The sequence below is a fragment of the Lissotriton helveticus genome, chromosome 1_1 (genome assembly GCF_964261635.1).
Source record: "Lissotriton helveticus chromosome 1_1, aLisHel1.1, whole genome shotgun sequence".
Taxonomy (NCBI): domain Eukaryota; kingdom Metazoa; phylum Chordata; class Amphibia; order Caudata; family Salamandridae; genus Lissotriton; species Lissotriton helveticus.
The window spans coordinates 968,953,211-968,968,885 of record NC_136057.1 but is presented as its reverse complement, the minus strand read 5'-3'; the positions used below and the strand labels follow the sequence as shown (position 1 = coordinate 968,968,885).

Sequence of the window (15,675 nt, the reverse complement as noted above, 5' to 3'; positions counted from 1 at the left end):
GTGTGCAGGGGTGGGCTTACAGCTGTGCTATGCCACCTAATTGGAAACATTTCTAGATCAAGTCAGGTGCCTGAGGGAATGAATGAATGAATATTGAATTTATAGAGCGCTAAAAGTAGCCCAAGGGCGTCAAGGCGCTATTTCAGAACTAATGGGCAGACAAGATGGCATGCTTATACTGAAATCTGTGAAAAAAGCCAGGTCTTTACGGAAGAGCGAATGTGACACCTGACCCGAAAGCTCTTCCGGGAGGGAGTTCCACAATTTGGCAACAACCGTCAAGAAGGTTCTACCTCCCCATCTAGCCTTGTTAAACCTAGGTACTGTTAACAGATTCTTATCTGCAGACCGGAGCTGTCTGGTTGCAACATAGCGATGGAGTATTGCCTTAATACCCCCAGGGCCTGTGCCATAGAAGGCATTATGAGTTAGGCAGAATGTTTTGAAGAGGATCCTACAGTCCAGAAGAAGCCAGTGTAGCAGCCTAAGAGAGGCTAAAACTGAGTGAAATTTCAGGCGACTCCTCACCAGTGTGGCAGCAGCATTCTGCACCAGCTGCAAACGTTGCACCAGACCTTTATTAATGTCCAGATACAGGGCATTACAATAATCAAATCTGGACATTACCAAGGCAATAACAGCCTGCTTGCGTGAGTCAAATGAAAAAAAGTGGGAGATTTTTCGGAGGATCCTAATGATCCCAAAACAGGTGGAAACTGTCTTACTGACCTGCCTGTTCAAGGAAAGTGAATTATCCACTATAATCTCTAAGTTTTTCCCATGGGATACCGGGCAGGGACAGGCGCCAAGCGTGTCTACCCCACCAATCGCTGGACCAAATGTCCAGTTTGCTGCCGAAGATCAAGACCTCAGTCTTCTCCCCATTCAGTTTCAGGAAATTGGCCGTCATCCAGGAGGAGACTGCCGCATACAATTCCTGAAGTTATGGGCAGAGTCTTTGATATTATAAGTGATGGACACCATTATTCGGGTGTCGTTTGCATAGGACAACACCTCCAAGCCAAAGGATCTCACCACCTTAGCAAGCCGGGCAACCTAAATATTAAAAAGTGTTGGGCTCAGGGAGGAGCCCTGAGGAACACCACATAACAGGGAGTATACCAAAGGTGAGGAATCTGCAGTTAGAAGTATTCATCAGAAAATCGGATATTGAAAAGACAAGCTAAATATTGGTGTGGACGTAACAGAGACTGTGACTGCCTTACATGTTTTCTGACCTTAATGATTAATAGGAAAGAAGGAACTGATAGGTGGCAAGCAAAGATGACAAAGGAGGGTAGGGATAGGCTGGAAAAGAAAAGGAGGAACACAGTCAGATTATACAGCATCATGATTATTACATTTTGGCACACATTTCCTGTACAGATTTGGAAAGCAAGGGAGATGGACATAAAAATAAAATAATTTCAAAGACAACGCAACAATCATGTCCCCGTCACCTTTCAACACAACTTGGCCTCACATTCAGATGTTTTTTCCTCCTCCCCAATGTCCCCTAAGACCCTACTGGTCTTAGCAGTCGGCACAACTTTTAAGTCACCATACTACATGGGCTCATATTTCACTTCAAGGCAAAGCATATTAGACTGCTGCCCAGAGGGATATGAAAGCGCACATACAGAAATTCGTATTAATTAGAGAACATCATTAATCCTGCAGCACTAGCCCTGAGTGCAGGTTGTTATGAAAATACTTTTGTATTAGGCAAAATATTTACTAAACAGGGATATTTCCATCCTGTGTCTGGAATGTGTGTAAAACTGAGAAGGTGTGAGAGGGAAGGGACAGTGTGAGCACATATAGGTCTAAAGGCTGTGACTGAACAATAGGTGATATTCAATAGCTCTAGTATCATCCCTAATAGCATCCCACATCCTACCATACCAACAAGCAGACCACGGAGAGAACGTATATCAGCGGTTGGGAGAGTAATGGACACTTCATGCTTATAAAATGGAGGAACAATGCAAAGGTTTAACGCATGAAGTCAATTGCTTGGAGTCAGCGGAAAGATTGTGGCCCTAGCGAGATAGATACACAGCGTGGAGTTTTAGCAGTAGCTGAGCTGCAGCATTTCACACTCTTTGCACCCGGGAACTGTATTCTTGGGGAGATCATAATATACTCGTACAATAATCCCGCAACAATTCTCTCTCTCTTGCCTGGTGAGGGAAAGGAAGGTGAAATACCTCTGCACGTTGTGAAAAGTGGGTCAATACTAAGAGTGGGGGGAGGGATGCCTGAATTACTGACTCTGGACAAGTACCAACAAATCGTAGAACAGTGTGGCAAATCTCTTCCACAAGATCAGTGGGGGATCAAACAACTGATGGTATCAAGGGCATGCTCTTAAGTACCACTGAAGATAGATAGCATGTTAGTTATTTAGATATATACAACAACCAAATCCCAGAGAATAGCACGTGCATACAATGCAGTGAGCCATGTACAAAGCTGAAAGATCAACAGCAGAAAGACCAGATGACTAGTTCTCTTAGAAACAACATGGACATTTTGCTTACCTGGAGTTAAACATGCTTTTTGATACAGACAATTCTACTGATTATGCAAGCATAACACAGCACCACAATGTCTAGTAATGGTCTATAGCAGGGGTCTCCAATCAGTAGCTTGTGACCTACCTCTGAGTAGCTCACCTGTGTGCAGCCCAGGTTATTGAATTAGAAAGCTTTTGCTTGGTTGAATTAATATACATATACAAATTATACATCATTAATAATATTAGTAGCTCTCAATGCGTTTCGTTGAATACAAGTAGCTCTCAGAACAGAAAAGGTTGGAGACCCCTGGTCTATAGTTTTTTCTTCAAATCCAAAGTCTCTAAAGAAGAATCAAAATCCTATTTTCTTGTCTTGCCAAATTTGCCACTTAGTAACTAAAGTCCACTTTTAAGTTGTTTGGAAGTGCTAAGTGTTTAGGTGCCTGTTCTGCATAGCCCTCAGGAAACCAAATAGCTTTAAACATAACTTCCCTCTTGTAGTGAAAAAACATTTTTCTGCCTCTTTGGCAGGAAAAAGCAATCTTTACATTAAGAGAAATAGCAAAAAATGTTTCACGAGGGAACCCAACAGTAATCGTTATTGTCCTAGCTGATTAGGAATGATCAGAGTAAAGTCCCCCCTTGATCCTTTGCTAACAGAGTCAAGCCTAGACAGAAGGTAAGAAGGGCATATCCCTAATTTCCAAGGGCTCTGCTGCAATAGGTTCAAAATCAATATTTAAAAAGATAGTGACTAAATTCTGCTTGGAATTGCTTTTATTTCTCAGCTTCACATTTTCAAATCTCTTAGTTAAATTAATGCACTTTATTTTTTTATATTTTATCTGATGGGATTTCAATAATTTATTTTGAGCTGCATTTAAATTTTACTAACTTTATACCCTTTTCTCTAGTTTTCCAATCATAAACCCTAATGTTGGTCTTCGGTTGGCAGCAGTTGTAAACTGCTCATTGAGTTTAAGAATATCTTTCTTTGTCTTACTACAATTTTAATAAGTGTGGCATTCAGCCTAGTGAAAATGTAGGTCCTACTAGGACATACTGTGCTTCGAGAAGCTACTCCCATCCCCCAGGTGGATGAAGGTTAAACTGCTGTGACCTGTCTTTCCTTCAAGCAGCGCACACTTCTTAAGGTGTCAACATTTCATAGCTTCTCCCTATTTCTGCCTGCAGAACACAAAAGAGGGGGTTATGCTTGGTGTAAAAAAAAAAATATGTCAATGCATCATTTCAGTAAACACCAACGCATATTTAAGGTAGTCTCTTCAATTCCACGCAAACTGTGTATTGACAGCAAACAACTAAACACTTCTGTTTGCCCTCTCTATCGCCAGTGGTGTCATTTCATTAAAATCACTAGGATAGCAGGAGTGACATTGCACACTCAGTTCATATTCCCTCTTCCCCGAGCCACCTTTTTGGCAGTTAGGATTCACTCATCCGAAAACGAGCATTGTAGCGGAAATAACTTTCATGGAAAATTTGAAATGACAGCAGCTATTGGAACAGCTGTGAAAAAAAACAAATAATTTCCACTAATAGATTGGGTAAAAGGCAGTGGCTACTACATAGAAACCGGGTCTTAAGAGCAACACAGGGTGGCAACTGCTAGCATTAAATGACACCCATGTGCATTAAAAGTCCGAAGTTTTTTTCTTCTTTTTCAGTCCCACTCCTGCATTTTGTAAACAGGGTGGCATAAGAGTCAAAATGTCTAGCCCCTTTTTGTTTTCTAAGTAATTAGCCTAGTCTGCAGTCATTTCAGATCTAAACACTGCACAGTGGAATAAAAATACAGGGGCCAGCTACTGTGAAATTAGATCCACACATATTTGCTTACTGTATAGTAAACTCCACCCCATATAACTTAATCAGACTCATATCAAACAGTTGCGATCTTTGGAATGATTTCCAACAAGTTATATCATGGAACAGATAGTTATTTGAGCTCGAACCTCATGGCTAGTTGGTGATTGGAGTATTCACTTCAAACGTGGTTGATGAAGCGAGTTTCAGAAATGCATTCATTTCAGCTCGTGAAGTTATACTTCCATAATTAATTAATAATATTAATGATGATGTGTGTTGTGTGTTTATTAATTCAACCTAGACTAAAGTTGCATTCACGAATACACAGGATTAACATTATGTGCTTTATGTTGCAGCAAGTATGTTTTTGAAAACTAATTAACTGACCTTGTTTGTTTGTCTATTTGTCTTATTAATTGCGGCTATTTAATTAATGGCATGCGCCTATTTTATGTATGCTTTTGTCTACGTGGTGTCTTTTTATTTAATACAGGTATGCGGAGAATCCTGCTGGACTAAGTGAAGAATGGTAGATATAAATGCTGCTTTATTTGTTTGCTTCTGCTAGGTAATTTAGACTAAATGGGTTCATCATTAGCAATGATGGGTGGGTAACAGAACGAATTTCATTTCTTGCATTAATTATTCTTTTATGTTTGTTTGTATACTAGTTAACGTGAAAGCGTTTTTGAGGCCTAGTGCATTCGTGGTTGAGAAACTTCTGCTCGGAGAAAAGCAAGAGTCCAAATGTGGTCGAATCCCCTGCCAAAGTCATTGTCGCAATGAAAAATGAAACGTGATGAGCTGACTGTTCTTTAGTCAAGCAAGGCCAAGGCCAGGAACCAGCAGAGGAGTAAGACAAGCTGAGGAAGCTATGAACTCTGTTATTATAATGTTGCAAACTGGAGGAAGCTTCGCAATTCGAAAAGCAAAGGACAATGGACTCTAAGAAAGAGACGGAACTAAGGTTCAGAAAATGTGATGACATGATGGCCTGTCACTTGACAGCCAATCGGACTCCGACTTGAGCAGAAAAATATAAGTTTTCATAGATTAGTTTAGCGTAGAAAGGTATAAAAACTCTTCCCCCGGGGAAGAGGCTGCTGCTTCTTGCTGACCTTTAGATGGGAGTGTCGTGCTGACGGACTTCTCTTGGAGCACGTAAGAGACTCTTAGGCCCTAAAGATTTTTACTCTTTATATAGCAAGAGTAGTCAGGAACTTAGAATTTTAATGATGCCAAACCGCTATTTTCTATTTGAATTTTGCTTTTCAATTTTACTTGGAACTGTTATTACCAATTTGCAAAGTCTTTAATAAAATCGCTTTAATAAAAATCCTAATGCACTTTCTAAAGTATTAGTTAATAAAACATACTTTGAAATTCAAGCTGGCCTTGTTATTTCATGAGTTTAGGTTACTAATAGCAGATTTTATCGCCACAGTGGCTTAATTAATCATAGGGTTTGTTGAGGTATGATGAATTCGTTTTACTGCAGATGTATATAAATGTATATATTTTGTGAATAGGTTAATTAGGTCACATGATTCAGTTGGTCAAAATATGTCATGTTAGTTTATGGGCTTATGAATAAATTTTGGTGAGTATTGTAAAGTTGGGTAGCGTTGCTTATGACATATTTCCTATAGGCCGCTGGATCATGGTCACTGTGGGCAAAACAACCCCACTAAAAATGGATTATTGAAGATTAGAACATTGGAATGTTGGGAGCTCCATTGCAGACAATGGAGTGCTCCCTGCTTCTACGGGCCGGTAAAGGCCCGTGGAGCAACATTCCAATGTTCTACAAAGGCTTCTCGAAGTACGAGGGGCTTTATATCCCCTCGAGCTTCGAGAACCCTTTGTTTAATTTGTTAGAACATTCTGCCCTCTAGTGGCAGAATGTTCTAATAGCCTTATAGCCCTTCATACTAGGGCTATACGGCTATTAAAGTCCCGCTGTTTCGTTAAAGTCCCTCGCCTTCGGCTCGGGCCTTTAATAGCCGGTATAGCCCGCTACGGCGGGCTATAAGGCTATATTAAACATCAACCAAATTCTATTACTGGTGACATCACCTGGTTAGTTGTTGGGGATTTACACCCATGTAGTCAGTATGTTATTTGACTAACATGTCTTAGAATTAAATGTTGGGGAATTGAATCTCACCTTCATGATTATTCAGGATTTCTACTCTGCCATTTCAGATTAAAACTAACATACAGTCATGTTAGTAGGTTCTTAACCTTACTCACAGTCCGTTTTCCCTAGTTAAGCGTACTGAAGTTGGATATTAGGGATGCATTGCTACAAAGAGTTAGAATAGTAGGTATGTTACTTTCCTATTTAAAGTTACTGAGGATTTAACCCTGTGTCACCCCCAAATGACATATGGAATTTACAGAACACGTCTGAGAAGGAGGTCAGACAGAATGATTTATCAGAGATTTTTGCTGAGTAATTAAGTGTTTTTCTATCCCTTAATCGACCAATAACTCATTAATTTTTTTAAATTATGTATTCCATCGATTTTTCCTGTGCCAGTCATCTTCAACCGAGACATGGAGCGAGCAATGCACCAGCAGTAGGCAACTGTAACTGAAACCCCTTCTACCGTCTTGCCTGCATCAGTGAAATCACCCTGGCTCCAGTGATATCATAGATCACTTAGGACAGAAATAATACAGACATGCCACCTATATCAAGAAGGATCTTCGATAGCTTCCCTTTCAATATCACATAATCTTAAAAACCAAAAGGAACAACTAATTACACCTGGTAGATGCAACACAAGGAGCCAAAAAAAAAATACAGACTCAAAATATGCAATACAGTGGAGGATAGAAATTAGACCTCCATGTATGCTCGGAGGATTTGAATTAACACCCTTGCACATCATGTTTCCACCGCACTCTTGAAGTTTCAGAAAGGAACCACAGGCTCACCTCTTCTTGTAGCACCTCAATGTCCACTGGTACAAACCACCTCACCATATCTGCCTTTGACACACAGACATGATACCAATATTATTATACACAGCCTTGTGTTGTGGCCTTTCCTGTTACTGACATGAGCCCATTGACTTCTTCAGTGCAAAGGTCAACGAATATATTCATAAAAAGGAGCATAAACTCTATTTTTACCATGTCAACTGAACACCAAACTCATGCACACACTCTACTTGAATAAAGTCTGAGCCACTCTTGTACAATCAAACATTTTCACTCCACCGAATGATAGGGATTCAAGACAACATCTCCCTCAACAATTAAAATCAAAGGTAGGATGCATTGAAAACATGTATTCCTAGTGAGGATTTCTTAAGTTTTTAAAAAGTAAGATCTGGGTCAGACGGTCCCCCGCTTTAAATGGAGTATCTTGTACTTGTAGATCACATTAGATGAATTATTTTAGGGCAGTGTTACATCAATCCCTCATTATACCTTGATAAGTGGTGCTCTGTGGCTCTGGAGCAGAGCTTGGTGTCGTCCTCTTGGTTGTGAATGTAGCTGGGGGAGGTGGCAGTGATGGATCCCCTAGAGAAGAAAAAAATAAAATATCCATTTAAAAATTAGAAAACATTAAAGCATTTTATTTGTAAAATGTATCTAGTGCAAAATATAGTGAAACTCAATAGAGGTGGAACATAAACTCAAATTTACATCATTAATCTTACTTTATGGTGATAATCCAGCAAAGATGCTTAACCATTTGAAGGAACAATTACGCACAAGAACCCATTGGTACAGTTCTCATTTTTGCGCTGTCGGAATGAAAAATAACTGGTGATTGTAATGCTTTTATTTGTTTTGATCTATGAAACAGTATATGTTGACTGGCACTTCAAAAAGCTAGTGTGACCATTTTTCTTCTCTGACCTATATAATGAACTAAGGCTTCCTGGTGCTGTATATAGGAATCCACAGTTCTGCCAAGTACGACGCTTCAGGTGTTAGACTAACGCATTTCAGTGTGGTGCTCCACATCACCGCATTGAAATGCTAAATTACGCATAATAGCGCCTTTGCTGCCAAGGAGGAGCCGCGCACTAGTAATCATGTGGCATAATAGGCACAAAACTAACGCTGGAATTACAGCCTGCTGCGCGCTGCTTCCAGGGTGAGGGGCTGGCTCAGAGTCTGCAGCTCTAGTTGCTAGTGTTACAAATTACCAATGTAATTATACTAGGATTCACCAGACACCGCCGGCCGCACCGGTTATCGATTATGATTGATGTGAGAGTAAGAGACCAATGACAGACCTGGGGTGAGGACAGGATGAGGTTTTGACTCACGGGTCGACTTCCTACTGCTGCCTGCGGTGCCACCTGGTGGGCAGCAGCAGTTCATGAGGTTCTGGCAGGCTGCAGTGGGAAAGTTAGCGGTGCTCGAACAGCGTTGTGACACAGTATTATTGACCCTGCCGCGACGGGATCTGACCCACCTTGCCACCGGTGGCTGAGTGAACCCCATGCTCTGTGCAACCAGGCCTGCTGAGCCTCGGAATGATGCAGGCTGGCGTTTGCCTTGAGAGTCGTTGCACCCGTGACGAGGCGGCCTGTTATTGCCGCTCAACAAGCAGAGTAAGTGAGTGCCGGAATGGTGTGAACTCTCACTCTGCTTGTTGACATTTACATAGTTGCCAAGATTTCAAATTGCTTCGTGTGCCATTTTCATAATTTCAGAGTAATTATGAGGGACATTTTAACGACAATGAGTGACACTTTTTCGCAAGCAAAATCAAGCTATGAAGACTAGAGAAACACAAATGTCAGAAATCACACCAATTTGAGCAACGAGAAACTCTAGGTTAACTACTGCAAAGCGTTAGAAATAATTGTTAAATGACTGTCATTTATGAGACTCACGCCTAAGTAAATGTACATAGAATCGTGCAAATATCATAAAGCTTCTATGCAACATATTAAATCAAGGCTCTGAACACTATCTCAGGAACAATGTTTTTGCAGTTGTGTTTTTTTTTAGGCTTGTGCTTCAGTATGGCGAATGCTACAAGCCTACACGAAACACCCAGCTATGGAAAGCCACACCATTTGGCAGTGGGATTGTGCAGACCTTCCACTTGTGCATCAGGGTCTTTACTCCTTGTTATAGGCTGTCACTCAGACTGTGACTAAGAATGAAGAAGATAAGCTGTCTAGTTCTGCGTGAGACCCAGGGTGCGTCTATGCCTCAGATGTCACAAGCTAATGAAATAGGAACACAGACTTTCTGTCCCATCATTCTGCTACCTGTAGCTATGCAGTTCACCTAAATCATGTGCGACTGTGACTGCCCACCTCCACTTCGGTTCCAATTACAAGGACGATGCACAGTGTGGGTTCAGTCAATCTTAGTTCCTACCTGTTGCATTGCAGTGACACAACGTGCCTGAAACCCTTTGTAGAAGAGAAGTGGATTGTACATTTGTGTAATCCTTCTTGCACGTCTAGAAACATGTCCAGCTGATTAATGAACTTATTTGATTCACAGCAGGAACGCGAGCCAGGCGCATATGATGCCAATTAAATGTTTGTGGGGCGGCTTCTACGGGTAACTTTTGTTTTCATCACTTGGACGCCGAAAGGTACTAGATTCACTTCTGAGAAGCGAAAACAATTTCCATAGTACTGGAATTCCCTTTTGCAAACCACTGGGTGAGCAAAATGCACCAGTTAATCAGACCAGAAGGTTTAAGTATAGGTCACCGGGGACTATTTACATTACCACACTTGCTCTCTCAGACAAACCCTCCTTTAAAGAAAGCAGGTTGCATAAGCAAGATTTGGTGTCTCGGTATAATAATGTATTTACATCATAAATACATGCTTTGCCTCAATGTCATGCTTGAATGCCAGAAGGGTCGTCTTAAGCTTTCACGTTATCCAGCCTGAAAATCAGTTCAGCTGCTCAGCCCCACACTTTGCGGCACCAGAAGCTGTCACAGATCTGGTGCATCTACACTAGGCTCCCCATCTGCTGACAGTCATTTGTTGGACCTGAGCGGCAACACCAGTCCACCGCAGGGGCGTAACACAGGCCCCCGCAGCCCATGCGGTGCGGGGGCCCCCTAGCCCCAGGCCCCCTCTGCACTGAACTCTGGCCGGTTGAGCTCCTGATTGAGCCCGGAGGGGGCCCCCCTAAGTACCATGCTTGGAGGCCCCCTCACTTTTCGTTACGCCAGTGGTCCACCGTGACTGCGTGCTGCGGCTAGCGCCAAAATTAAATGCAGCTCTGCCAAGTACCACGCATCAGGCATTAGGCTAACGCATTCCAGTGTGGTGATCCCCATCACAAATGCGAAGTCACACATAATAGCGCCTGTGCAGCCAAGGAGGAGCCGCCACACTAGTTATCATGTGGTATAATAAGCACAAAACTAAAGCTGGAATTACAGCCTGCCGTGCGCTGCTCCCAGATTGAGGGGCTGGCTCAGAGTCTGCAGCTCTAGTTGCTAATGTTACAAATTACCAATGTAATTAGACTAGGATTCATCTGACACCGGTGGCCGCACAGTTTATTGATACATCAATGATGAGTGACGTGAGAGTAAGTGACCAATACAGACCTGGGGTGAGGTCAGGATGAGTTCGATAACTATGTTTTTTGAACCATAAGAAGGTTCAGATCTATTTAAAAGCCTTGATGAGTATTTGGATCGCGCACTGACATCAAAAGGATTTAAAGATTCTTTATGGGCGATATGTTTGACCCTAATACGATTAAGCCTCCTTGGAGCTCAGAATGGTGGCTGATGTATCATGTGGCGAAGTTTACCAAACTCTGGGTGAGAAAATCATTTTACAAGGACACCCACAACTTGTTAAGGGCAAAGTGCCCAAGACCATCTACTGGGGACAAAGCCTACAATGCCCATAATCTTGACCCAGTACTTATAACATTCCTATTTAAGTTTGGAAAAGATCCCAGAAAAAGGACAACACGATGCTTGAAACTACTATCATCGTCCATTCAAGCCATATCCCCAGGTACATTGCATTACAGAGCTCTTCAGAGACTGAAGGCTTTGGAATTGAGAAAAGGTTTGTGGTATGCAGACCGAATTTTCTTACTAGTGTATGCTCGGGAGGACCTAGAATGGTAGTTAGACAATCTAGAGATCTGGAATGCCAAAGACATTTTTGGAAATGTTCTGGAGTTTGTCTTGGAGTCAGATGGCAGCAATTCTAGTTGGGGAGCATATTTGAACATGTAGAAATGGGGGGGGATGTTCCACAGAGGAACAATTGCTATACATACATTTTTTAGAAATGTTAACCATTTTGAATGCACTGATACATTTTAAAAATCAATAGTCAAGCAGTGCAGCCTAGATTTGTTTACACAATTTTACAGCTGTTTCATATATAAATCGTTTGCGCAGTTCGAACTCAAAAAGATTGTCAGTTTTGGCAAAATGGATATGGTACTTTTGTTGGGAATACAACATCCTTTTAATAGCAGAATATATTCCAGGTCAGGAGAATGTGAGAGCGGATAGAAATTCCAGAAACCTCAGGGATTTCAGAAACTGGAAGTTGAACCCAGAAATTTTCAAAATGATTCAGAGGTTATAGGGACCAATTCAGGAGGATTTGTTTGCAAGCTGCATTATCACGTAGGCACTTCAGTTGGAGACGGAAACTTGGGGCAAGGGCAGTAGACACCTTCCTTAAGGAGTGGGGAAGAGAAGGAGTTTATGCTTTTCTTCCATTCTCAATGGTCCAGGGAGTGTTAATGAAGGTTCGGATAGAGAGATGCAGAATCATTCTGGTAACTCCATATTGAGTTCTGTCAGATTTGGTTCCCAGGTGCAATGAAACTCGCAATAGAAATGTTGTGTGGTTCCTGTTACTTTGGGTCTTCTGGTAGATTCTGAGGGAGAGGAGCACCCTTTGGTTTTTAGAAGGGAGCATGAACCTTATTCTTTGGAAGATTTCAGGGGTACCAGAAGATATGCAGGCCTTTCAGGAAACACTTAACATTTATTGGATGAGTCCTGGGCTCTGGGCACCAGAAAAAGATACAAGGCAGTATGTAAGAAATGGTGTAGTTGGTGCATGGAAATGGATCTGGATCCAGTGGATGCTCCCGTAGCAAAAATAGCAAATTATCTGGCATATTGGTTGAATTCTGGTCTCTCTTACAGGACAGTTAACTGCTATAGGTAAGCTGTGTCAGTGGGACATGCTTTAATAAACACTTTTGTATTTGTGATCCATTTATAAGGGGAGTAATTAAAGGAATTAGGCTTAGGAGACTCCCTAAAGCTTGTTATGGTTCGTTATGGGATGTAGGATTATTCTTTAAATTGATCACATCATGGCTAAGCAATAATTATCTTTCCCTGCAACAGATATCTCTGAAGCTAGCAACGTTACTGTGTTTAATTTGTTTCAGAAGAGTTTCAGATGTTGAGGCTTCGGAGATTTCTAATAGTTATTATTCTCCTGAGGGGGTACACTTTGATGTTTGGAATAGAACTAAGACCATGTCTGATCCTATTTTCTCCCCTTATTTTCACGCGTGTGTCAAGTTACGTGTAGTAAATTGCATGAAGGTATATGATTTTATTTTTCAAATTAAGAGCAGATGAAGAGGTATAGTTGTTACTATCATAAGCAAATCCATATAGAGCAGTTTTAACAGCTACATTGTCTAGATTGGTACGAACAGCTATGAAAGAAGCAGGAGTAGATCTTTCAAGGTTTGTAGCTCACTCCTCTAGAGGTGCAATAGCTAAGAATGTACTCTGTGCAGGAGGCTCTCTCACAGAGATTTTGAAGGGGGCAGACAGGTCAAATACGAACACTTTTGCGAAGTTCTATTTAAGATCTGTGGACAATGTGAGCATTCTGGCCCTGAATGGCGTCAAACATGCATAATCGTAGCCTCCGGTCTCATAAAGAGAATCTTAATTTCATTAAAGACAACAGATGCTAACATTATCCCACCCTCCTCTCTAATTATATGAGGAAATAGGTTAGATGTTTTATTTGAATGTATGAATAAAAAGACGTTAGTAGTTAACATGTATTAAAACATGTTTTGTTGTAAATGAAGAAATGTGCTGTTTAATATATATTTTTATTTGCAGTTCATTAGCAATAGACATTTTGGTTTAAGATGAACAAAATATCTTGTTTCATCGCAGAATGACAGAGAAATATGATTGTATGTCTTGAAAGTATATACTGTCTGAACATTCTAAAATGGATTTAATGCTTTATGGTGTATCTGTGTAATGTTCTTTGAAGGGTTGCTTGTTGGGGCAGCAAAAAAAGGTTATGGCATAATGTTAGCCTCCGCTGTCTCTAATGAAATCAACATTCTCTTTGAATGTTCATTGGAGAATTACCATTCTAAAATTTATATTATTAAAACACCTAACTATAACATCAGTTTAACAAGTTTTTTTCCAGGGAATTTCATTAAGAAATAATTACCATCGTCAAATGTAAAGTAAGATCTTAACATCAAACCTAACTACCATGTCATTTTGACCATTGTTTTTCCCAGTGAATTTCTGTGGGGTTTTGCTCATTTTCACCTACTCTCGCCCCTACTAAGCATAGCTTTTTACCGGGTGTGGCATCCGGTTGGCAACAAAACTTTTTATGGCTAGGCCCAGCCACCTGGAGGTAGACTACCTCCGGAGGTACCCTCCCCCCCTGCTGCATATGGCTGAAAACTGTAGGTGCCCACCACCGGTATATAGCCACTGGCAGTATGCAGCAATGGGGTTGGCCGCAAGCCAGACTGCTGCTGGCAGAAAACTCACATCCCACTGCAACACCTCCCCGCAGTACTGTGAGACCATACAAGCTCCATTTGTTGAAGCTTGCTGTTGTAACTTAAGTCTACCTGCTGCTCAGCTAGAATGTGTGTGATGTGGAATGTTGGATGGATGGAATGTTAGATGTCTGTGAGTGTCAGTTGGGTAAGGGCTGAGCAGTAGGGCAGCTGCTCCTGGTGGGGTTTTCCTCTTAACATCTTGTAATAACTTAAATAAAGGAATCTACATAATCTACGAAGAAGTCCGGACTTCCATTTCACAAAGGCAGAGCAACAGGATCAAGATGAGAATGATGATGAAAATCATGATGACCACCTTCTCCCCTTCGATTGACAAAACATGAAGAGCCAGTCTACTCTCTACAATCCGTCATTGTGGCCAGCAAAAACGGGAATAGACAGTTTACTTTCTCCGATCAGTATTTGTCCGTTGCGGCTTCCCGCTCATTGTTGAAGATAGAACAGTTCTACAAGTGCCTCCAAGGCTCAAAAAGTTCTGGAAGAATGTTACCGTAGAAAAATTAAGAGCCAGTTCTCTTACAGTCCAAGATGAAGTTCTGGACCAGTGTCTAGGTTCTGGTTCTGGTTCTTATTCTCGGGTTATGTGCCTCTAGTTGTGATTCAGGCCTCTAAGATACATTTAAATTTTATTTCCTTTGTGGACAAACTGTCTCAGTACTGTGGGCTATAAGGACCAGTTCAAATCGCGGAACATGTATCCCGGTTCAGAGACCCACCTTGTCACAACTTTCTGTCGTGGTACTGGAACTCTTGTCCGTCACGAATCTCAGTCGTGAACTCTCCCGGTCCTGGGACACACTTTGTCCACTCCCGGTGCTGATTCTGGGACATCTGTTGTCCCCTTCTAGTCTGCCGGTACTGGGACTTCCATTGTCCTCTCCCGGTTCCTTGTTCTGCCGGTCTTGGGACTCCCTTTGTCCACTCCCGGTACTGATTCTGGGACATCCGTTGTCCCCTTCTAGATAGGTTGGAACCTTTGTTCTCTCTCTTTTTTTTCCTTCTGGGACCCTTGTCCCCTTTGTGGGCTCTCTGTTCCAGCTCTCCGTTGCGGTTCTGGGACTTTTGCCCACTGCCACCTTTCCTCACTGCCCAATATGGGTCATTTGTCCCCTTAGACCACAGGACTCTCCATCTAGGTCTAGGGACACCATGTCATGGCACAGGATGTTTGCCCGCTTCTACATGTACCAACTGCCGGTTTTGGAACTTTTGTGGGCTCTCTGTTGTGACTTTACGTCGTAGTTTCAGGACCTTCACTCACTATCACATTCACCCACTGCTCATAATGGGCCCTTTGTACCCTTGGACCACAGCACTCTCCATCTAGGTTTTTGGATTCTTTCGTGGTGGTGATTCACTGTCACTGAAAGAAAATGTTAGGCTGCGAAAGATTATGTTGCTATGAAGGTATTACTTTTTTTTACAGACTCCTTTGGTGCTTCAAAACTGTATGCAATTAAGCTTCTTCACATATAAATTCCAAGCAATGCAGTAATAAGTTTTATTTATCT

The 15,675-nt window shown here is 41.7% G+C and overlaps 1 protein-coding gene across 9 annotated transcripts in view; it reads right to left on the bottom strand.

Moving 5' to 3' along the window:
* Nucleotides 1-15,675, bottom strand: part of IL15RA (interleukin 15 receptor subunit alpha) — a 539,514-nt gene that overhangs the window by 162,239 nt on the left and 361,600 nt on the right. For all 9 annotated transcript variants that reach the window (XR_013607280.1, XR_013607277.1, XR_013607274.1 and 6 more), the window contains exon 3: nt 7,793-7,885. Coding sequence is in view for 6 of the 9 variants with exons in the window: in XM_078677244.1 (XP_078533370.1) it covers nt 7,793-7,885 (93 nt within the window). In the remaining 3 variants the exon portion in view is untranslated. The remainder of the gene's footprint in view (nt 1-7,792; nt 7,886-15,675) is intronic.